General features: G+C 36.2%; 1 protein-coding gene across 23 annotated transcripts in view; it reads right to left on the bottom strand.

Annotated features, from left to right (window-relative positions):
* AGBL3 (AGBL carboxypeptidase 3) overlaps window positions 1-24,754 on the bottom strand; it is a 136,709-nt gene that overhangs the window by 111,143 nt on the left and 812 nt on the right. For 12 of the 23 annotated variants that reach the window (XR_012432899.1, XR_012432895.1, XR_012432897.1 and 9 more), the window contains exons 2-4: window positions 24,121-24,228; window positions 22,828-22,888; window positions 18,474-18,659 (exon numbers count right to left, since the gene is read on the bottom strand). Coding sequence is in view for 5 of the 23 variants with exons in the window: in XM_065542590.2 (XP_065398662.1) it covers window positions 18,474-18,659; window positions 22,828-22,888; window positions 24,121-24,183 (310 nt within the window). In the remaining 18 variants the exon portion in view is untranslated. Of the gene's footprint in view, window positions 1-13,053; window positions 17,046-18,473; window positions 18,660-22,827; window positions 22,889-24,120; window positions 24,229-24,754 lie in introns of those variants that run through there. The other 11 variants (XR_012432894.1, XM_074036036.1, XM_074036037.1 and 8 more) reach the window with 3 other exon arrangements.

The following is a 24,754-nucleotide window of genomic DNA, read 5'->3' as shown; positions in this document are numbered from 1 at the left end:
ATTCTAGGTTGCAGGGCATGTATCAATTTCAGTAAATAATGCCACACTATCATCCAAAATGATTATACTAATTTACACACCCACCAGCAGGTCACGAAGGTTCCATTTGCTCCATATGCTCACCATTGCTTAGTATAAGTTAAATTTAACCTTGCAAGGTGTCTGTGAAACAGTACTCAGCCTCATTAACAATCAGAGAATTGCAAATTAAAATCACAATAAGATAAGACTTCATGATAAGGTTAATATTATCTCATATGTTTATTGGCCATGTGAATATCATTTTTTATAAAGTGCCCATTGAAGTCTCCTGCCCAGTTTCCTACTGGGTTGTTTGTCTTTTCTTATTACTTTCAGAAATGCTTTGTATATTCCAGAAATGATCTATTTGTCAGTTATGTATTGCAAATATTAACATATTCTCCTAATCTATTGTTTACTTTGGTTTATTTTTTGATGCACTGAAGTTTTTAATTTTACTGTAGTCAAATTTATCCATCTTTTCTTTATGGTTAGGGATTTTTTTTTTTTTTTTTTTGGAGATGGAGTCTTGCTCTGTTGCCCAGGCTGGAGTGCAGTGGCGCCATCTCGGCTCACTGCAAGCTCCGCCTCCCGGGTTCACGCCGTTCTCCTGCCTCAGCCTCCTGAGGAGCTGGGACTACAGGTGCTCGCCACCGCGCCCAACTAATTTTTTTTGTATTTTTAGTAGAGACGGGGTTTCACCATGTTAGCCAGGACGGTCTCCATCTCCTGACCTCGTGATCCGCCCCCCTCAGCCTCCCAAGTGCTGGGATTACAGGCGTGAGCCACCGTGCCTGGCCCCCTGGGTAGGGTATTTTATGTTCTATTTAAGTCTTTCCAGATTTTAACATTATGAAGATATTTTCTTGTATTATTTTCTAGAAATCTTACTGTTTTACCTTTCATTTTTATATCCATAACCCATTTGAAATGGACTTTTGTGTATAAGGTTGGGGTGAGATTTCACTTTTTCCATATGGAAATCCAATTATTCCAGTATTATTTACTGAAAAGACCATCTTTAACTTTCTCTTGCAGTTCCATCTTTGTCATAATGACACGGGTCTGTTTCTAAGCTCTCTGTTCTAATCCATTCCTGTTTCCTTTCAGCAATGCCATACATTACTATAACTTTATTAAGGTTTATGAGCTAGTAAAGTAAACCTTACAATTTTTGTCTTTTAAGAGGTCGTTGGCATTTCCATATGCATTTTTAAAGTATCTTGTCAATTTCTATAAAAAAATCACAATTGGGATTTTGATTGGTATTGCATGGAATATGTAGATCAGTTTGGAGATAACTGACATCTTTAGAATAATGAGTCTCCCAATCTATGAACATTCTATATCCTTCTACTTATTTAGGGCTTTTAAAATCTCTCTCAATAATGCTTTATTGCTTCTTCATAGAAATCTTGTCTATCAGATTTATTCCTAGGCATGTGATTTTTAAACTTTTTATTTGAAACAGTTGCACACATAAAGTTGCAATAACAGGAAAAAAAACCTTTTTCTCCCTGAAGTACTTGCCAACATAATACCCCATCCTCTCCAAACATATTTCCTCCAATGAAGGAAATCCTCCTATATAAATAACCATAATACAACCATCAAGATCAGGACATTAATACTGATTTACTTCTAATATTTAATCCTTAAAGTTTTGACAGTTGTATAATGTCCTCTATAGCAAAAGTATCCACTTTAGAATCACACATTGCATTTAACTTTAATGTATATTTTAGTTTTCTTCGATATAGAACAGCTTTTCAGTCTTTCCTTATATGTCATGACTTTGACACTTTTGAAAATTACAGGTCAGATTTCCAATGTCAGCTAAGAGACACATAATGTTAAAACAAAACAAAACAAAAAACAGCACTTTGGGAAGCTGAGGCAGGTGGATCATGAGGTCAAGAGATGGAGACCATCCTGACCAACACTAGTGAAACCCCGTCTCTACTAAAAATACAAAAATTAGCTGGGTGTGGTGGCGTGCGCCTGTAGTCCCAGCTACTCAGGAGGCTGAAGCAGGAGAATGGCTTGAATCTGGAAGGTGGAGGTTGCAGTGAGCTGAGATTGCACCACTGCACTCCAGCCTGGTGACAGCGTGAGACTCCATCTTAAAAAAAAAAAAAAAATCATCCCTACCCTTACAACAAAAAATATACTAGACAAATTGCAAATAATGACTTTTTGCCAACCCACCATAGAAGAGGTTGCAGGGCAACCAAATGCTCCAAAGTCTGCAAAAAGACAGAAATTTGCAAGGTGAAACTGGACCTCAGTAGTTGCCCACTGAAGGCAGATGCTGCTGAACTTCATATAATCTGGTAAGAAGGCACAGCTAAAGCTTTTAAAATAAATTTTAAAAAGCCAAATGTGAGTGTGAAGTCCCTTGGGGCTGTAGATATAAGATGTAGTGGGTTAGCACCCACTTTCAGACTTTTCCTCTGGGAATCCCACCAGGTGCTCACAAGGAAAAAGAGAATCCTGCGAAAGTTATTCTTGTGGTGCTGCATTGGGGAGGGGAACAGCAGCCTCTGCCAAACTCCACCCAGACCCATCTATGCATCTCCCTTTATGGAATAAAATACTTAATCTATAATAAGACATTAGTAGAAAACCATTGCATCTGGGGAAAGGGAACAGAAAAAACAATACAAAAATCCCCAACACTACCACACTAACCTTGAGTGAGATATAGGCATATGTGCTATTTTCTGTCTATATAGTTGCCTGTTGTGGACATTTCACGTAATTGGAATCACATTATTTGTTCTTCTGTGTCTGGCTTTTATCACTCAGTATAATGGTTTCAAAGTTCATCCATGTTGTAGCATGTATTAGTACCTCATTCCTTTTTATGGCCAATTAATATTATATTGTGTGGAAATACCATATTTCGTTTTTCCATTCATCCATTGATGGACACTTGGGTTGTTTCCACCATGTGGCTACTAAGAATAATGCTGCCATTAACGTTTGTATTTAAGTTTTGTTTGGATATATGTTTTCATTTCTCTTGGGTACATATCTACAAGTGGAACTGCTGGGCCAAATAGTAACTCAATGTTTAACTTTCTGAAGAAAACACCAAACTGCTTCCAAAGTAGCTGCACAATTTTACATTCCCAACAGCAGTGTATAAGGGTTCCAGTCTCTCCACATGCTTGTCAGTACTTATCTGACTTTTTGATTCAAGTTATCCTAGTGGGTGTAAAGAGGTATCTTATTGTGGTATTAATTTGCATTTCCCTATCACTAAAGCTGTTGAACATATTTTCATGTGTTTACTGGCCATTTGTTCATTTACTTTGGAGAAATGTTTGTTTAGATCCTTTGTACACTTTTAAATTTAGTTGTCTTTTTATTATTGTGTTGTAAGAGTTCTTTATATAGTTTAGATAGAAGTTCTTTGTCAGATAAATAATTTTCAAATATTTTATCTTGTTCTATGGGTTTAATTCTCATTTTCTTGACAGTTTCTGTTGAAACACAGAACTTTCAATTTTGATAAAGTTCAATTCATCTATTTTTTTTCCAGTTGTTGCTTGTGCTTCTGGCATTATACTTAATAATCCATTGCCAAATCCAAAGTCATGAAGATTTGCCTCTATGTTTCCTTGTAAGGGTTTTATAGTTTGGGCTGTTAGTTAGATATTGATCCATTTTGAATCAATTTTTGTATATGGTGTGAGGTAAGGGACAAACTTCTTTATTTTGCATGTGGTTATCTATCCAGTTGTCTTGAGGCCATTTGTTGAAAAGACAATGCTCTTCCTATTGAATAGTCTTGCCATCCTTGTCAAAAATCAGTTCACCACAGATACATGGGCTTATTTCTGGACTTCCAATTTTATTCACTGGTATTCACTGGTCTATATATCTATCCTCATGACAGTACCACACTAAATTACTGTTTGTAGTTAAGTTTTGAAATAAGAAAGTGTGAGCTCTCAAATTTGTTCTTAAGTTTTTTTTTTTCTTTTTTTGGCCATTCTGGGTTCCCTGAGTTTCTATATAAATTTTAGTATCAGCCTGTCAATTTCTACAAAGCAACCCACTGGTATTCTAATGAAAACTGCATTGAATCTGTAGATTCATTTGGGGAGGACTGTCATCATAATAATAGTAAGTCTTTTGATCCATAAACATGGGATGTCTATTTACTTAGATCTTTATTTTCTTTCAGTAATGTTTTGTAGTTGTCAGAGTATGCCTTGTACTCTTTACCTAAATGTATTCATATTTTATTCTTTTGCAAATTGAATAGTTTTCGTAAGTTCATTTTAGGGTTGTTTATTATAAGTGCATAGAAATACAATTGATTTTTATATATTAATCTTATATTCTGCAACCTTGCTGAACTCACATATTAGTTCTAAAAGTTTTTTTCAGTGGATTGCTTAGGATTTTCTATGTACAAAATTATTTTATTGGCAAATATAGTTTTACTTCCTTCTTTCCAATGTAGATTTTTAAAACTTCTTTTTCTTGTCTAATTACCCTGGCTAGAACCTCCATTACAATGTCATATAGAAGTAGAAAAGTGGATATCTTTGTCTTGTTCTTGACCTTATGGGGAAAGCATCTAGTCTGTTCACCATTAAGTAGATATTAGCTGTAGGATTTCCATAGATGTCTTTTATTGAGGACATCCCTTTCTCGTCCTAATTTGGTGAGTGTTTTTGTCATGAAAGGGTGCAGGATTTTTAAAAAAAAATGCCTTTTCTATGTTTATTGAAATAATCTTGTGTTTCTTTTTAATTCTACTGATATTCTCTATCACATTAATTGATTTTTGGGTATAGGGAACAAACAACGTATCTGGATAGATTCCACTTGTTCATGATATATATTCTTTTTATTTGTTGCTGGATTTAGTTTGCTAGTATTTTGCTGATGAATTTTATGTCTATATGCATAATATATATTAGTTTGTAGTTTTCTTGTGATGTCTTTGTGTGGTTTTATTATCAGAGTAATACTGGCCTCATAGGGATGGATGGGGAAGCATTTCTTCCTCTTCTATTATTGGAAGAGCTTTTGAAGTATTAGGAATTGTTTGGTACAATGTTCTAAACATTAAATGTTTGGTAGAATTCAGCAATGAAGCTATTTGGATTTAAGCTACTCTCTGTAGTAGTTTTTCTATTATTAATTAAATCCTTTTACTTGTTATATGTCTATTTAGATGTTCTATTTCCTCGATTCAGTTTCAGTACTTCGTGCCTTGCCAGTCATGTGTCCATTTCATCTTAGTTATTTAATTCCTTTTTAGTCTGTATCTGGTTCTCATCTAATTTGATAATTACATCCTCTTAGTTTTCTAGCACAGGATTCTCAGGACAGTTACATACATCATCACAAGTTGATAATATTCAAGCCTTTACAAGTGTTTGCAACTACAGCAGACAGTTAGTTCTGCATTTAAATCACATGCCACAAAATTTCACATAACTTCTTCTTTTCAAGGGTATCCAAATCTAAGTATTCCTCCAAAAGATTTCACAGCATTTCCAAAGTTGTGCTGAGGAGCCACTTTATTTTGTCTTATGTGGCAGATATATAAGATGACTATTTTCCATAAGGCAGAATAGGTGACTTTGTTAAGTAATTGCCAGGATAAGCCATTTCCATATGCAGATTCAAGTAGTTGTTCAAGTTGGTCCACTGTTATATGAACAAAAGAATATTTAGCAGTATAAGGCCCTGCACTCAGCTAGTTGTCCTCCAAATTTCCACTGCTAGTTTTTTTACACATTGCTAGTTGTCCTCCAAATTTTCATTCTAACTTTCTTCCTGACTTACCAAAACCTGAATTTATCAGGGCAGCAATGTACCTCCATTAAATAACCTTAAGTTTTCAGGCTTGCCTATGGCCAGGAGTAGCGACGCAATATAATTCTAGTCAATGAGGGGTAAAAAGATGACTTTTGGTAGAATTTCTGGGAAAGCTTTTTTTTTAAAAAAAAATTAAAATAAAAAGAAATAGAATCAACTGGCATAAGCATGTTGCTCTTTGTTTTTCCTCCTCTTCACTGTATTTTCATCTGCTTAACAGGGTCTTTTGCAAAACAAGAGCTTTTAATTCTGAAGTCCAATTTATCAGTTTTTTTATTAATCATGTTTTTGGTGTCAATTCTAAGAACTCTTTGCCTAGCTCTAGATCATAAAGATTTTCTTTTATTTTAAAAAAGATTTATAATTGTATGTTTTACATTTAAATCTATGATTCATTTTGAATGCATTTTGTATAAGGTGTTAGACTTAGGTTGAAGTTTTCCCTTGTCTCTTTCTTTTCTTCCTATGGATATCCAATTTCTCCAGCAATATTTGTTGAAAATGCAAACTTTCCTCCATTAAATTGCTTTTTCACTTTGGTCAAAAACCACTTGGGAATATTTGTGTGGTTCTACTTGAGTTCTCTATTCTCTTCTACTGATCTAATACCACAGAGCTTTGACTACTGTAGCTATATAAAAGTTTGAGGTAAGAGGCTACTTTATCCCATTTTATGCTTCATTTTCAAAATTGCTTTTTTGAAAAAGTTATTTTAGTTCTTTAGCCTTTCCATATAAATTTTAGAATAATTTTGTCTACATCTACAAAAAGAAATCCTGATAGGAATTTCTTGAAACCTGTATGTCAACTGGGGAGAGCTGACATCTTTACTACATTGAGCTTAGTCCTAATCATGAACATGGTATATTTCTTGATTTATTTAGATCTTCTTTTATTTATTTCATCAACATCGCATAGTTTTAAGAATGCAAGTCTTGTACATGTTTTGTTAGATTTACACCTAATTTTTTAAAAAGTAATTATAACAGTAATGTTCTATACTGTGGTATGGGTTTAGATTACACAAATGTATGCATTTGTTAAATTTGTTAAAATTCATTGATACAATTAGATTCATGAATTTTGTCTTTTGTAAAATGTACCTCAAAACTAAAAAGGAATTCCAGGTAACAATATACATGCTAAAGTATTTGGAGGTGAAATGTAAGAATATCTACAACTTACTTTTAAATGAATAAAAAAATTAAAAGGACTTGATGGATAAAGAGAGGGATGGATAGATGGCTACATATGTGATAAAGCAATATAGTAAATTATTGATTGTAAGAATCTAGTTGATGGCCATATAGGTTCCTGTATAATCCTTTCAACTTCTCTGCATATTTGAAAACATTCTTAATAAAATACTGGGAAGTAAGAAGTTAATACAGAAGTTAATAAGAGGTTAAATAAAGGACAAAATAAATCTAAATAAATCAAATTTACAAAAAATCATTAATAAATTATTAGAATACAGCACAAAACTAGAACTAAGAAATAAATTCAAGCACTGATTCTTTGAAAAAATTAACAAGATAAAGCCTACCAACATACTCAGGGGAGAAAAATAAGAATGCAAAAACACAATGTAAAATATTAGGACAAAGGGAAAAAAATCTCCTATGTTTAAAGGAAATTATAGCAATTATAGGAGAATACTTTGCTTAAATTTAGAAATGAATTTTAAAATCCTGCATGAAAAGCATTTTTCTAGGAAAATAAATAACCATAACTGTCCCTGGAATATGTAGGAAACTTACAGACCTAACAAAGAAGAAATTGAGAAGTTTTATGGTAACAATATACTCTGTCTCTCTAAAACAGTAACAAAATATGCACAGTTTTAGAAGACTTCTCTCAAAATTAAAAAGAACATTAATTAAAACATTATTGAAACTGTTCTAAAGCAAAGAATTCTAAATAACGTTTATACCAAAACCTGAAAAATGCACATAAGCTAGAAAATTTTTAAAGATCTATCTTATTTCTGAATATTAAAGCAAAAATTCTGCATAAAATGAGAAAACAGGATTCAGCAACCCACTAAAAATTATTCACAATGACCAACTGCACTTTATTTAAATACTATACAACTGTTCAATATTAAAGAAACTAATATCACTCACCAAAATAATAGGTCAAATGAGAAGAATATCATAATCCCTCTACCCCATAGATGTTAAAAAGGCATTTAATAAAGTTTAGTAATAATTTCTGGTAAAGTTTTCTTAATAATATAAGAATAAATTGGTAACTCCTTAGCAGAATAAAAAAATTTATTTTAGTTTAACAGAAGCCAATAATTTGCTTAATGAGAAAACAGTAAAACTAGTCCCATTAAAATGAAGAATAAGACAAAGGCAACATTATTAAAAATTTTTTGACAGTACCGGTAAATGCATTTAGTACAAAAAAGAAATATAAGGTATAAAAACTGCAAATTAGTAGATATAATTACATTAATACAGGATAATATAACTTTATAATTGGAACATATATAGTAATTTAAATATTAGAAACAAAGTATGGAAATTTTCAAAATTAATACACACAAAAATAGCTTTCCTGTATGTAAACAAGTTAGAAAATATAATATTCTATTTGAAATTGCTATTCTCACAACAAAAATATTTAGTTTTAGCAACAAAATAAAATACCTAACAATAAACTTAGAAACGGTGCAGAAAAAAATTAAAATTATAATAAGGGAGATCAAGGAAAACTAGGATAAATGGTGAGACAAATCTTACTGTTGGACAGGAAGGTGCAATTTTAAAAGTATGTTACTCTTCTTTAAGTTAATGTATAAATTTAATGTGATCACAATAAAGTTACCAGTTTATTTATTTTAGGACAACTAGGAAAGCTTATTTTAGATTCCATATAGAGACATAATAAGGCAAAAGTAGCCAGAAAAATCTTGAACAAAGTAAAACAGTAAGGAACTAAGTTTACCACATAACAGAATTATAGTTTAAAAGCTATAGTAATAGAGTTTCATGCTGGCATATCAAAAGACAGATTAATGGAACAGAATTCAAAATTGGACCTAAGAGTTTAGTATATCATAAATGTGGCATTGAAGTGGGTAGAAAAAAATAATTCATTTAATAAATTTTGTTGGAACAACTCAGCAGGCATTTAATAATAGGACTGGATTGGAAGTTTACTTCTTATATCAAAATGGATTCCTGATGGATCAAAAATTTAATCACAAAAAATACACTTGGACACTACTAAGAAAGAAGTGTGAAAATTTCAAAACCCCAGAAATCATTTAAAAATGATAGACAAATTACATAAAAATTACAAATTTATGCATGACAAAGACAAAAGGCAAATGAAAAACTGAGAAAAATAGCATGCAACATATAAGACACAGTAATCAAATCTCTTGCATAGACAGAAAGCACTTACAGATCAAGAAGAAAAAATGTCCAATCAATAGCAAAATGGGCAAAGGATTTTATCAGGTAGCTTATGTACAGTCAGTAGATAAAACGTTCAGTTTCATCCATAAAGAATACATGAAAACAACACATATCAAGTAAACAATATCAGATTGTTGAAAACCAGAATGGATGATTAACAGTATTGATGAGTATGGGAAAATAGGTAATCTCATTGTGCAGTACAGGATTAACACAGATGGCCTAGGCTGTCCAAACCCTGTACCTCCAAAGAAAGATTTGGACCTTGTCCAACTCCTGGGAGATAACCTCTAAGACCCTGAAATATTCTGCCTGTTCAGAGTTTCTTTGTCTACTTGGGGCCTTGGGCTACATCAGATAGTTTATGCTAATAATGTGAGTTGTGGTGGGGGGCTCTGGGCCACATTATATTAATTTTGGATGGAGAGGCTGGGGACTGAATAACTAAGGCCAGCCACATGGGCCTTCCATGCAGACATAACTGGTCCCTAATGGAAACTCTGGACAACAATGCTGAATGAGCTTCCCTGATTAGCAGTACTTCATGGGTGTTATCTCACATCATGGCTGGAAGAAGTAAGTGCTATCTATAAAACTCCACAGAGAGAGTACAACTGGAAGCCCACATCTAGTCTCTCCTGGACACTGCCCTAAATCAATTCTGCTGATTTTAGTCTGTATCATTTCACTGTAATAAGCCACAACCATTAATGTAATGGTTTTTCTGAATTTCTCGAGTCCTTTTAATGAATCATTGAACCTTGGGGTGGTCTTGGGGACTCCTGATCACAGGTGACATCGGAAGTGGGATTCACTAGAATCACCCTGACTCACTGAAATGTGGTGAAAGAATGGTTTGGGAAAAGGAAGGATAAGAGGGTAGGAGTTGACAAAACTTTGATTCTGTATGGCCACTGGGCCACTCATAGTGTTAAGTAGCAGCTGTGTTGCAACCAGTTACTAGAAGTAAAAGTCACCACTGGAATTTAGAAATGATAAATCTAACTCCTAAAGAGTTGGCTCACTAGATGCATAAGGAAAGGCAAAATGACAAGAAACAAGCTAAATATACAATCTCTCAGTTATTATGTGTAATAGCTAAAATGACAGTAAAGTGTTGAGGCAAATCCTGATGCTGGGCCAAGCTTGAATTTCAGCTGGTCCAAGTTACAGACACTAGCTTCAGGGTTTCCAACAAAGGGACAAATAACATGCTGAAAAAACTGACAGCTAAAATAATATGAGTCATGAAAGAACAGGGAAAGACAAAAGGAAGAATCAAGGGACTCATCCCAGCAGGTTGGACACTGATGGGATCAAAGGCTTAATGAGGCACTACTGGAGATTACATAGACCAATAGGAGCTCCTGGCATACCCCAACTTTGAAGAGCTTTAAACAAATCTGTTCTATTTACCTTAGTCTGGAGGAATTAACAAAGCTGAAAGGCAAAAAGGACAATGAAAAATGTTACCTCAAATCATCCGTGGCAATTGTCTCACAATCTAATATGGATAAAGACTGATGAAAAGGGTCAGAGTCCTTTAGTCTGATCCTTGTTTGGGGACATGGGCTATATGCACGTGTGGTTAAAATGGACAGGGGGTGGAGAATAAGCTTTTCTGGGACTCTGACATGGCAGACCAAATGCACTGAGGTTCCAAAATCTGTTGGGTGAAATCCTAATGTGGACTACAGTTAGGTTGGGAGGACTTAGCCATGAAATGGTTGATGAAATTAAGGTGAAAGTTGAGATTAAAACTGAAATACCTAAATGGACTTCATGTGAACTGGATGTATCTCCTTTACCTGAATGTATTGGGATGGATTTTGTATCTGATTGGGGAACACTTCCCTACCTTATATTGTAAAACCAAAGGCATGTAAATTTGCCCTTTATCCAGTATACCTGCTAAATGGGAACCTACAGAACTGTCCAAGCCCACAGATTTTAGTTGGCAATAGTATAGAATACCTGGTGCACAAAAATAGATTACACCTTTAATCAATGATGTGTTAAAAACTGGGCTGCTGGTACCAACACATTTTCTCTACAGTAGCCCTGTATGGACCAGAGAATGGGGCTATGGAAAAAGCCTGTGAGCACCATCCAGCAGTGACTGCCAGAATTTGGACCAGAAAATTTTCAGATGCAGCTATAAGATATACAGCTAAATTGAGAACAAATTACTAACTTGCTATTGGACATTAGTTGAAAATGCCCGTGACTGAATGTATTAGGGTTCTTCAGAAAAAATAGACCAGTAGACTGTGTGTGTGTGTGTGTGTGTGTGTATTATAGGAATTATATCAGTGAATATACACATATATGTATGCACATTGTCACAGAATTATGGAGATTGAGAAGTCTCATAATCTGCTGTGTGCAAGCTGTAGAACTAGGAAGGCTGGTGGTGTAATTCAGTCCAAGTCCAAAAGCCTGAGGACTAGAAGCTCTGATGTCTGGGGGCAGATGATGAATATCCCAGTTCAAGAAGAGAATTCACCCTTCCTCCATCCTTTTGTTCTATTCAGGCAGGCCCTCAATAGATTGGATGACGCCCCACCTCCTTACACTGGTGATGGTGGATCTTCTTTCCTGAATCTACCAATTCAAATGCTAATCTATTCCAGAAACACCCTCAGAGGGACATCCAGAAATAATGTTTTACCAGCTACCTGGGCATCCCATGGTCAAGCCAAGCTGATACATAAAATTAATTAACCATTATACTGAAGGACATATAACCATGAAAGCTGAAATGCCCATAATGCCTTAAGTGATGTGAGAGAAACACTCTAATAAGGTAGTGCCCAGAAGGGCTCCATAATAAATGGAAACGGTTTATACAGGACAATGTTACTGGGACAATGCAAGGAGGTACTCATTCTGTTCATGTGCAGGAGGTCTCTTTTCCACTGGAGCCTACTTTGAAATCAGCTGAGGAGCCACCAAATCCTATGGCCACCTGGGCAGCACCCTATGAACAGCTCTCTATTGAAAGAGAGCTACTAGGTTGACTGATGGCAGTTCCAAGGTGGATGGTCAACATCCTGTTTGGAAGACTACTGTACTACATCAGATGATGGAAAAGTTTTGATTGAAGAAAGTAAGAACAATCTGCTCAGGCTGAACTATATGCTGTCCGTGCAGTGATGAAAACACTGAACAAGTATAAAAGTTCCATTTAAAAATAATCAAAGTTTGGGTGTGCTAATGGCTGGCCACATGGTCAAATAAATGGGCAATGAAAAACTAGTCTATTAGATGCCCCATGTGGGGCACTATCCTATGGAAATCACCATGGGAATTAGGGGCACATTAAAGTAGGACATGTCAATGCCTACCAGAAGAACACTCTTCCAGGATCAGATGATGACTGGACCCACTAAGTGGAAAACTTGGTGTGCTTACTTAAGGTGGGCATGTAGGTCCATGAAATAAATGGGAATGGGAGAGGTGTAGAAATGTAGGCATGGGCTGATTGTTGGCATATTTCTCTTTTTCCCTCTGAGGCACAAAATATAAATAAATACTGCAAGAGAGAGAGAGACCGCAGGTGGCTATGGGCAGATTTCCTGGGGAGAAGGTGGCACACACAACTGACAAGTAACTACATCAGAATTCTGTGGTAGCCCCCAGACTATAAAAGGATCCTGATAGGACTAGACGTTTACTCTGGACTAGGCTTTGCACCCCCAGAGACAGATGGATACAAATGCTTAAAATACTATAAAAGGACTGAAACAGAAGATACTGTGGCAATTTGGACCATCAAGTTATATTTCTTCAGACCAAGAAACACACTTTACAGCCCATAGTGTCTAATGATGGGCAAAAAGATATCACATCAAAATGGAATAGTGGTTTACTAGAGAATTGGAAAAGGTAATTGAAACATTTTTTTTTGGTCTAAAATGGGGGGTGATAAAGGCAGGAAGGGCTGACATATATACCTTCACGAGTGTGTATGCACATTCAACATGAGGGGGACAAGAGCGGGTCCCCACATGACAAATTCTTTTACTTTTATGGTGGATCTGGAGAAGAAGGGATGGAGGAGTACACTGGTACAAACAACAAAGTGATTTCTCAGGTCACCTCAACTTTTCTTTTTTCCTACCTGGGGCAGTGGTTGGAGACTGCAGGTGCTAGAAACAGGAATCATTCCTAAGCAAGAAACCTACCTTTCAACCTTTATGTCAGAATTGCTATGGGCCTAATGGGGTGGACTGTATCTTCACCCCATCTGGCAAAATTCGGATTGACAGTGAATGGAGCTGTATTTCTTGGTGGTCAAGATAGCCCACTAGTTCTATACCTATATATTCTTACTCTAAATAAAATGGAATGAGCTGAAAGGAGGCATGAGCTAGACTGGTATTACTGCTGGCAATCTAGACCAGCACAGTGGATAAGCCTAACAACTCTTCCAAAGGTGAAAATGTTTGGGTAAAAAATTATGACAAGTGAAAAATAGGAGAAATAGCCAAGGCACAGGAATAAATAAATGAATTAGGTAATGAGGAAAATCTAGTATTACACTGGTGCTTTGAGAGAGGCTCGGAGCAAGAGACTGTAGTCTCTTAGCTTAATTATACTAGATGCCCAAAAAGGTGAAGTCAGTTTTCTAAGACCAACCTTGCTCTTAGAAGCTGAAAAGCTTGAATGGAAGCCTGCAAACTTGAGTGGCATTGCTCTGGGAGGCATTCTGGTCATATGATATAATGATGAACTGGACCAATTAATTGTTAATGACAGAGGTAATGGGCCATTATCTCTTGATTCTTATTTTTCAGGTTACATCTACTACAATACTGCAGATACAGTCTAACATCGGTACTGCTGGAATGATTCCTCTCCCTTATGTAAGTAAGTCAAATGATGATGATCAAATGTATTGGAAAATTGAATCACAGCCTCCTTGGTATGTAGTATCAATGAAAAATGGGCTAATAACTGGATCTACTTAATTATGAGTTAATTTCTATGCTGAGTAATTATGTACAAGTTTGTCAAAAGGTATAAATAGTAGAATATTAAAATAGGAGATAATCATATTATACAAACTAGGCTCTCTGTTAAGAGAGCCTAGGCCAAGGGACAGTGAGTAGCCTGTGCATAAATGATTAACTCAGCAGGTCTTGGTTGTCCAAACCCTGCACATTGTAAAGGTTTGGACCTTGCTAAACTCTTGGGAGATAACCTCTGATGCCTTGGAATACCTTGCCTCATAAGAGTATCTTTGTCTACCTGGGACCTTGGGCTATGTCAGATAGTTTATGCTAACAACTGATTTATTGTGGTGGTGGTGGTAGAGGGCTTGGACACACAGTATCAATTTTGACCCCTGGAAAGGCCAGAGACTAAGTAACTAAGGTTAGCCATGTGGGCACTGAATGTAAATATAACCAACCTGCAATAGAAACCAGTGACATCAAAGCTAGATGAGCATCCCTGATTAGCAGCACTTCATATTATCTCACATTATGGCTGGGAGAATTAAGTGCTGTTCCTAAGACTCCACAGGGAGAGAACAACTGGAAGCTTGTGCTTGGTCTCACCTGGACTCTGCCGCATAGCAAGGGTCCCCAACCCTGAGGCCATGGACCAGCACTGGTCCTATCAGTTCAGCAGCAACAGTTCAAGATCCCTTGAACAAGATCCCTTGAACTGTGCATGCAAGGGATCTAGGCTGTGTGCTCCTCATGAGAATCTAATGCCTGATACTCTGAGGTGGAACAATTTCATTCCAAAACCATCCCCCAACATCTGTGAAAAAATTGTCTTCCTCGAAACTGGTCCCTGGTGCCAAAAAGGTTGGGGACCGCTGCTATATGCCATTATTACCTATGCTGATTTTAATCTGTATCTTTTCAGTGTAATAAACCATAACCATGAGTATAATGGCTTCTCTTGAGTTCTGTGAGTCCTTGAAGCAAATCGTTGAATATGAGTCATCTTGAGGACCCCTGACCATACTCATAAACTATTTGCTTTTATGACTATAAATTGATGCAACTTTTTTTGGAGGAAAATTTGACAGTATCCTTATACCAGAAATTCTAGCAAAATACCCCTAAAATATGTATGTCTATATGCATTAGGCCACACATAAAAGGATATTTATGCAGTTCTGTTTGTCAGAGCCAATGACTGGAAACCCCTTAAATTCATTAATAAGGTACCAGTTAAAGAAATTCTGATTCATCCATTTAATGAAATCTGATGTACCAGTTTATAAAAAAGGAGATTAATATATATAAACTGATATGGAAATACTTTCAAGATATATGGCTGTGTAAGACAGAGTTAATTTATAGCTGGACTGGAAAAGCTCTATTTTTACCTCTGGGGAATTCTGGCTGTCCAGCTTTGACTCTTGGCCAAGATAAGAACAGTAAGATTAATGATGTGCTGTTTACTGTCTGAAACTGCCCCCGAAAACCCCGCATGGCCAGTTTGTTTACTGATGGTTTTCATTTGGCAGAATCAGGAAGACAGCCTGGCTTGATGTCATGACTACAAGGGCCTAAAAACCCAGATGGGAACTTTTGCCTTGAGGTTTTCTGAAGCTAAGATGCATCACATAGATCTTGGTGTTTCAATCTGAAGACAGGCAGTCTGTGTGAATAAGGCCCCTGGAAAGCTTGCACCTGAGCCCCAATGCTTGCCATAGTATCTTTCTCTTGCTGCACCTATCCTTTGCCTTTAAATAAAAGCCACACAGAAGAATGCTCTGTGAAGTCTTGTAAGTCCTTTCAAATATCCAAATTTGTAAAATCTTTGCAATAGTCAAGTGACAAAAGCAGGGTCTAGGGCAATATGTAAGACTGTGGGAAGTAAACTTTCTGAAATGCTAGCAAGCAAAGTGGAAAAAGCCATCAAGGACAAATGTGGGTGAAGATTATGAGTCTTCCTACACAAGGATGTATTATATTGGGTGTTCCAGTTGGCTTGAGGACCAGCGGAGCTTGCAAAAATTTCAGGGACGCAGACGGAAAATAAAAGAGCAGTGGCATAGCCCAAAATAAAACTTTTATCCAGCATGACTCTACCTTGCACAGACAGTGTCACTAGTAGCTGTGTGACATGACTCTGGGGATCTTGGGAAATGTATGCTGAGAGAGGCTGCATCTGCACCTGTACTGTGTGGTGACTGCACCTTCACCAGGGTGGAGGCTGGGTTCACAGAGCCCAAAGCCTATTTATTATATAAGAGATCTGAAAGATGGCACCACAAACTCTAGCCACTCTTATAACAATATTTTGGTTAGAAATTATATTTAAAATTTCAATAGAAGAGGCCAGAAACACAGCTGCCCTCATCTGAAAGAACCTCAGCAGTAACAGTGGGGGATTACCAAGCAACCAAAGAAAACAGAACCTCTCCCAACTCTGAGCTGCTGATGGTGACTCCTGCAACTGAGGGCAAACATGACGGCTGAAAGTGAGGGCTAGGAAATTTAAGGAACAGAAAGGTGTGGCAAGGATGCAACAGAAGGGTTTTCTAGTTAGATGAGGTGGAACAGAGTTGAGTGGAATGAGCACATGGGGCTGGAAGTGACACTGAGAAGCAGTGGCCCGATGGGATCTTGCTTTCCTCTTCCTTTTGGGTCTCTTCTGCTCTCATTCTCTCATCACTGCTACCGGAGAGAAATCAGGCAGAAGTCACAGTAGGAGCATACGGATTTTCCTTTATTGCTCCTTATCCATTCTCTCTGCCACAGATATGTCATGAGGCGGCTGGGAAAAAGAACCAAAGTACAAAAAGAAAGGCTTGGTGGAAGGTTCAAATTCAGTAGCATGGCAGTGTTTTCTCTGCTTGACTTTTTTATTTCCTGCCCTGGTGCTGTAGAAAAAATGAGGTTGGAGGGGGTGGTAACAGAGGAGAGGTGGGGATGATGGTAGAAGGACTGAAAGGAGAAAAAGGGAGAGAGATGTCCTATACTACAGAAGATAAATATATACCCAGCTTTGAAGAGATCGGTACGAATAAGTGATTCTGTTTAGTACTATTAAGCATGAATTCTTTAATATGTTTTTAACCCTATAACTTTGGAATTCTTGAAGAAAATTAACTTTGTCCTCCATGAACAAAAATCAGTGTTCTTTCTCTCTCTCCACCCCTCTCCTTTCTCCCCACATCTAGCTATCTATATGCCAGATGATACATGAAGAAAATTTAGTTTTTAAGAACTCCTAGTAGGCACTGTAATAAGTATAGTTATAAAAAGTGTGTATGTGTAATTTTTTTTTATTCACCAATGAATGTCTTTAAGATCTCTACCTGGCAATAAATGCCTCAATCAACAAAAGGTGGAGAGTTGTGGCAGTGAAAAGATGGTGAACAATGGGATGTTTCTGTCATACCTGTGCATAGATTGGAGAGATGAGGCTATAAGCTTTACCTAGGAAAGCAAAAACTGAATTTGGGAATGGACACATACAGAAGCATTAAAAATCTATATATACTAAAATATACACTCTTCAGTTTCATAAACATCCATTAAAGGAAAAAGCAGAAAGTGGGTAAAAGACAAAGAAGCAGAAAGAGAAAATGAAACAGGAAAAGAAATGGAAAAAAGAAAAAAGGCAGAAAGAGGTAAAAGAAGATAAAGATACACTAAGAAGAAGACAAACATACAAAGAGGAAATGAGAAAGAGACAGGAAGCCACAAAGAGCAGGACTGCAGCTCACAGCCATTCCAGCATAGCCTCCATCTATGCCTTCACTCTGTGTATGAGTTTGTGCCTGGGACACCGTCATGCCCTTTGCAATTGTTTAGAATTGCTAAAGCTTCAGGAGCCAAGCAAATGCTGTAAGTGCCTCCATTTAAGCCCATGTGGCTACTGAACACTTGAAATGTGACTGATCTCAATTCAAATGTCTGTAAAGATAAATGCACACCAGATTCTGAAGACTTTGTGCAAAAAGAATGTGAAATATTTTGGATATTTTTGGGTTAAATAAAATACATTTTTAAAGTTAATTTCATTTTCTTTTTGCCGTTTTAAATGTGGCTACAAGCAAATTTAAAATTACATATGTGGCTCACGTTATATTTCTGTTGGAATGTACTGTTTTCTAACATTGTGAGTCTCCTCATTAAAATCAAGGTTGGCAAAGTAAGTTTGCTAACGTCTGAATCGCTCAAACCGCTAAAAACATACCAATATGCTGGACTTTTTCATCGATGACTTCACAATGGTATGGCCACCGTGTTGGGCTCAGTGGACCAGAAGAAGAGACACCATATAAATCCCGTGGTTCACGAAGACGTGGCACCCATCTCCCTAGCTGATATTCTAATAGTATCTGTGTAGTCCGGGGGAAGAAGGGATCACCAAAAGAGTCAGCTGAGAAAAAGATTCAAACACAATCATGAGTGGGAAGAAGAAAAATACCAACTCCTGTAATTTTTATATAGTTCCTTTTTTCCTTTCAACACTATTCAATGTGTGGGTATCATTACAAATGTTTTATAATTCATGGCACTTTTTATAAAAGTACTAATGAAATTTTGTGATGATTGAGCTTCACAATAGCCAAAAAATAGTTGACCTTTATACTATTAATTTATTCTAAAAGCTCACTACTACTTTAAAAACATTTGTTTCTTGTAGCTCTTCTAGCAAATCATCTAAATGTCTAATGAGTTAAATACAGTGATGAACTATAATTCCTCACTACTTACTGGAACTGTATTCTCAAGGTTTGCTGGTGAACTGAGTCACAACTTTTTCTCAGTTTTCCTTCTAGAGCTACTGTGTGATACAATGCCAGGAACACAATTCATATAGACTAGTATGGGGCCACACCAAGAAGGCCGTGCAGTGGTCTGGTATATTGGTGTGATACTGTACGGCATCAGTTTGATGTTGATGATCACCCCTCCTTAAGCGTACTTCTCTTATGACACATTTCCTGGATTTCCCCCTCCCTTCTACATATTTGGTTTTCCATTTGTCTCACTGACTCCTCTTGCTCTTTCACCTCTGAAATGTGGCTTTTTGCCGAGACGTAGTTCTTGGTTATTTTTGTACAACAGCTGATACAGCAACTGGACTGGAGCTCAGATAACTGGATTCCTTCCCTTTTATCACTTTTTTTTGTATGACTTTGTTTGGGCAAGGCAGCCTCTTTGAACATAAATCTTACTACAGGTCAATAACTAATAATATCACCTGCCCTAGCTACTTATCAGGATTGTTCTATAGACTCATTCATCCAACAGATACTTATAATGCATCTAGTATGTGCTAAAAACTATAAACAGACAATTGCCATACAGAGTGAAAAAAACTGTGTCCCTTCCATCATGAGCTTAAACTGTAGTAGGACATATATAAGTAGGAAAACAAGATAATTTCAGTGATGACAAATGCTACAAAAATAAAACACAGAAATATAAATGAAGATTAGAAACAGGAAAGTGGGAGTGAGAATGCTATTTTAGATAGGGTGGACAGGCAAGATTTCTCTAAAGAGGTAACGTGAGCTGACGCCTAAATAATGAACTCAGCCCTGGAGTAAAGACTGTTCTGGCTGGACACACTCTAACAAAGCTGAAAGGCAAGCCTCAAAGTAATGAAACTGATCCACAAGCAAAACAACTGCTTATCAGGACAAAGTTCAACATTCTTTAACTGAATACAACAAAATCCAGCAACCACATGTAAAATTTGCAAGTTTGTCATTCAATCAAAAGTTAATGAACAAGAGTTCTAGTCCTGCTGTGGCAACATAAGTCTTACACAGGCCTTCTCTCTCACTAATTACAACTCAATTCTAGATAAAATACAAAAACATAACTATCCGAAGAATTTGAAAAGTAAACAAGAGCAGACTGTAGAGTTAAAACTTAGAGAAGCACTCCCACAGGAAGGTGAATCCAGACCCTTGTTTGCTCTAGTGTGCTGAATGAATGTTTGCTCTAGCGTGCTGAACAGAGCAGTGCGGTGCAGTGGTGCAAATGGCTAAATCTCAAATAGAAACTCAGTCCTTTTTTTTCCATTTACTAAAGTTTGGGGTTATTTTTATTATAAATGTTTGATTCCAAAATGCTTGAGAGTAGTCTTTTCTTTTTCTCTTGAGCCGAATAATTTAGTCACACCACCCTAACAATGATAATATCCTATTTAGTGATTACCTACTATGTGCCAGAACCAGTGCTGGGAAGAGATACAAACATTGATAAGACAGTCTCTGAGATCAAGGCGTTCTCAGTACAGAGAGAAGGAAGGAAGGGTTAGGTGATGTGATACCGCAAGGGCAATCACGCAGGCATATACAGGATGTCATGGGAGAATGTGGTGGGGTTCTCAGTAGTGTAGAGGTTGAGAAATTCTGAATGACTAAGAAATGACATATGTACACACACAATAAAATTAAAAAAATTCCTTCTCCAAATCAGAAAACCAGTCTTAATCTTAACAGAAGAACCAAGAAAAGGGGTCCTTACAGTGTGGAAGGAACCTGAAGGGAAGAAAGGAACCAGAGAAAGGTATCTCCTAATCCTGTGTATGAACCCACAGAATTGGGCTAATCCCTGAGCTATGAAAGCAGACACACTCTCAGAGACTATGAAAACTTAACTGAAACTTTAACCACCCTCCCAACCCACACACAAATGTCTCAGCTCAACCCCTGAATTACACATGTGCAAGATAGTCCCAAACCAATACAAGGAAAACTTAAGAGAACTAAACAGGGCTTTGAACCATCTATAAAAGTCTCAAAACTCCTGAACTACACTGGCATGGGAAAAAATCAGCATAGCAAAGGCTTAGAGATGAGAAATCAGATCTGAATTATTATCCACAGAAGGGGTGCCAGAACTTACTGTTTAAACCTAACTGGATTGATTGCCTGCTAGAAGAAATACATTGACCCAGAATCTACACAACATAGCATGAACAACGGAAAACCAGGAATAGGACCAGTTCTCAGGGCAAAAGGCAATCAACAAATGTTAACAACAAGATAACCCAGATGTTAAAACAATCAGACAAGAAGTTTAAAGGAGTCATTACAATTTTGCTCCACGAGGTAAGGGAAACACACACTTGTACTGAATTAAAACATAAGAATTCTTGGTGAAGAAATAACACATTGCTGGGAATGCAAAGGGATATAGCCACTTTTGAAAACAGATTCACAGTTTCTCATATAGTATATATTTAGCATATAACCCAGCAATACTATTCCTAGGGATTTACCCATGAGAAATAAAAAACATGTTCACACAAGGACTTGTACAAAAATATTCACAGGAGCTTTATTCATTACAGCCCCAAACTGGAAACAATTTGTGCATGAATGGATGGCTAAATGGAGAAATTGTGGTCTATTCACATAATGGAATACCTCTCAACAATAAAAAGGAACTACTGATATATGCAACAACATGGATAAATCTCAAGAGTATTATGCTAAATGAAAGAAGACAGAAAACACAAAATGTATGATTCTGTTTTGTGAAATTCTAGAGAAGCCAAATATGGGCGGGGGGGGGGGGGGGGGGCGGGGAATGCAAATCACTGGTTGTCTGGAGCCAGGAGTGAAGCCTGGAAGGAGAGGATCTACTGCAGAGACACAGGAACACTTAGGGGTGATTAAATGTTTTACATCTTGCTTTTGGTAATGTTCTAAACAAAGAAAGCAACATAAAACGGGATTACTATAAATGGGTAATTCATATCAACTAAGAATATGAGTAGATAATAAGCCTGTAGAAGTAATTCTCTATTTCTCTAGCAATCCCAGAAATGCTAGTTAAAGGAGTGAGTTATCCCCTGTCTCCTAATAGGTTGGCAAAATTTAAAAAACAGAAAAGGGTAGCAGGGAAAAGTCCACAAAACAATACTATAAAATTTCTATGCCTATGGGTATAGATATGTGTAATGCAAAGAAGAAGTTCTAGAATGATACACATCAAACTGAGAATGGTGGTTATTTCAAACAGGAAGATTTATTTTAGGATGGTGGTAAAAGACAAAAGAAAAAAAAGATAAAGGCCTTAACTTCAATTTCAGAGTACTTGTGATACATATGTAAATACTGAGTAGAGATATTTTAGCATTTGAAAGTACAACTCTAAGTATAAATCTTTAAAAATTAAGTATACATCAAGATGCCCACACACATGTTCAGTTGCAAATGAATGACTTTATTAAGGAGACTCTTTAGACAATATACTTCGTTTAAATGAAGATGTACTTCTAACATAATCTGTCCTTTATAACTGGAGTCATATACTCAATACAATTAAAGAAATGACAAGGTAAATCCTTATGTTAAATATAAGATAATCACCACTTTCATTTATTATATTCTAATATAAAATAGGTTTACGTAAAACAAACCTGAAAAGTTTGAATTCTGCAAGTGGATACATTTCTCTTTCACAATCTACTAGAATAATCATTCCCTATATTATTCAATCTGACTTTTTAGTTTCCTCATCTTCTTTTTTATCCACTCAAGGTTTTATACTAAACAAAAACTATATGAATAGGTTCAAACCTGTTAAAAGTGCACACCGATGAAAATCTTCACTTACAAATTTCATGAACATATCCTCATCCTAAAATAAGAATTTAAAAATATTTCTCTTTAAAAAACCAACAGTTTTCAAATCCAGATTTTTTTTACATCTATTTTAGTACTTGGGATTGAGTGTATGTCTTTAACCTTTAATAAATGAGAAAATTAAAGGATTATCGGCTACTGGTCTCAATGCACCCAACACTTCAAATATTCTGAAACCTTAAAGTTTGCATCCTTCATTCCTCCTCTTCCACTGGCTGAGGTCATAATAATGACTTTATGGAAGGAATGAAGTTTAAAGATTCTTGGTAAACCTGGGAAAACAATTTAAATTAAAAATAAAATTGGCTGGGCGTGGCGGCTCATGCCTGTAATCCCAGCACTTTGGGAGGCCAAGGCAGATGGATCACCCGTGGTCAGAAGTTTGAGACCAGCCTGGCTAACATGGTGAAACCCTGTTTCTACTAAAAACACAAAAAATTAGCCGGGCGTGGTGGCGTACGCCTGTAATCCCAGCTACTCGGGAGGCTGAGGCAGGAGAATCCCTTGAACCCAGGAGGCAGAGGTTGCAGTGAGCCGAGATCGCGCCATTGCACTCCGGCTTGAGCAACAAGAGCGAAACTCTGGCTCACGAAAAAAAAAAATAACAAAAAGAAAAACACAGAAAGCCGTAATTCCTTTAAGTAGTTAATGTAAGCTTTAAGAGCTTATTTCGGGACATTAGTTTACATACATAATTTACACTTCAATAAAATTTGAAGGAAATATCTCAGAATATGTAGTAGAAACAGACTAAAGAATTTTAAATACTACATTTTCCCTCCTTTTTCTTCTTCCATGTCCCTTCCTCTATGACATCAGAGCCACAATAAACTGTTATGGTGATACACAACAAGGTTAGAACACGGTGGTTCTACTATGATTCATACTACGATGTAACACAATCCAATCAGCACATATAAGAAAATAAGTGGACACTAATCCTAAAAACCCTACTAAAAATTTCATACACAAATTTTAATAAAACCTAGAAGAATCTTAGCTAAAATATTTTCTCAAAAAAATACAAACACAGTTTCTCTTTCTAGACAGGGCATAGTGTTCCCAGTGATAGCTCAGCTTTTTCAGCCAAATTATTTCCCAACTTCAATGACAATAATTTAAACATCCAATTGATTTTTATATCCAATTGACTTTATAATACTTTAATTAGGGATTTATATAATACAAATTTTATCTCCAAGTAAAATAAAGTTGAGAAAAACATACCGATTCATCTTCATCACTGATTGTTCTGTCTGAATAGTCTTCCTTTTCTGAATCTTCTGACATCTCTTCCAGTGTTTGACTTGAGATTTCTTGTAATATACGGGTAGGCTGTAAAACAATTTCTAAGGAAATTATTTGACAGCTTTTCTTTTCAAGCTGTGTTTACTACATTAAATGAGTACTCAAAAATATATTCAATTGTATTTAACAGTCACAACAGTCTTCTCTAAAAACTACAATACAACTAATAACACCTTCAATTTCAGAGATTTAAAGGAATTTTCCACGACTGTAAGAGACAACAACCACAATAAAAGACAAATCAAGTAAATCATTTAATTAAAAGGAATTTCCAGAGTATACAGCCAAATCATTCACATTTTATTATATTTACAATTGAATACTACACAGCAAGTTCAGAATGATACTGAGGCATTAAAAGATAATGAATTTTAAAAATTAGTCACTTTGTGAAATGTAGCAATATAATTTTAAGTTTTCTCCTTGATTTTCACTTGACCAAAAGTTCAAGTGACAAGAATTTACATTTTGATTATCATTCTGTAGATACTGTCTAATATTCATTTATATTATTCTTATTCTTAGAAATCTAAATAGCTACCAGAAGGTTGTA

This window comes from Macaca fascicularis, chromosome 3 (genome assembly GCF_037993035.2).
Source record: "Macaca fascicularis isolate 582-1 chromosome 3, T2T-MFA8v1.1".
Lineage (NCBI taxonomy): Eukaryota > Metazoa > Chordata > Mammalia > Primates > Cercopithecidae > Macaca > Macaca fascicularis.
The sequence above is the reverse complement of the archived record's forward strand: the minus strand, read 5'-3'. Positions and strand labels throughout refer to the sequence as shown.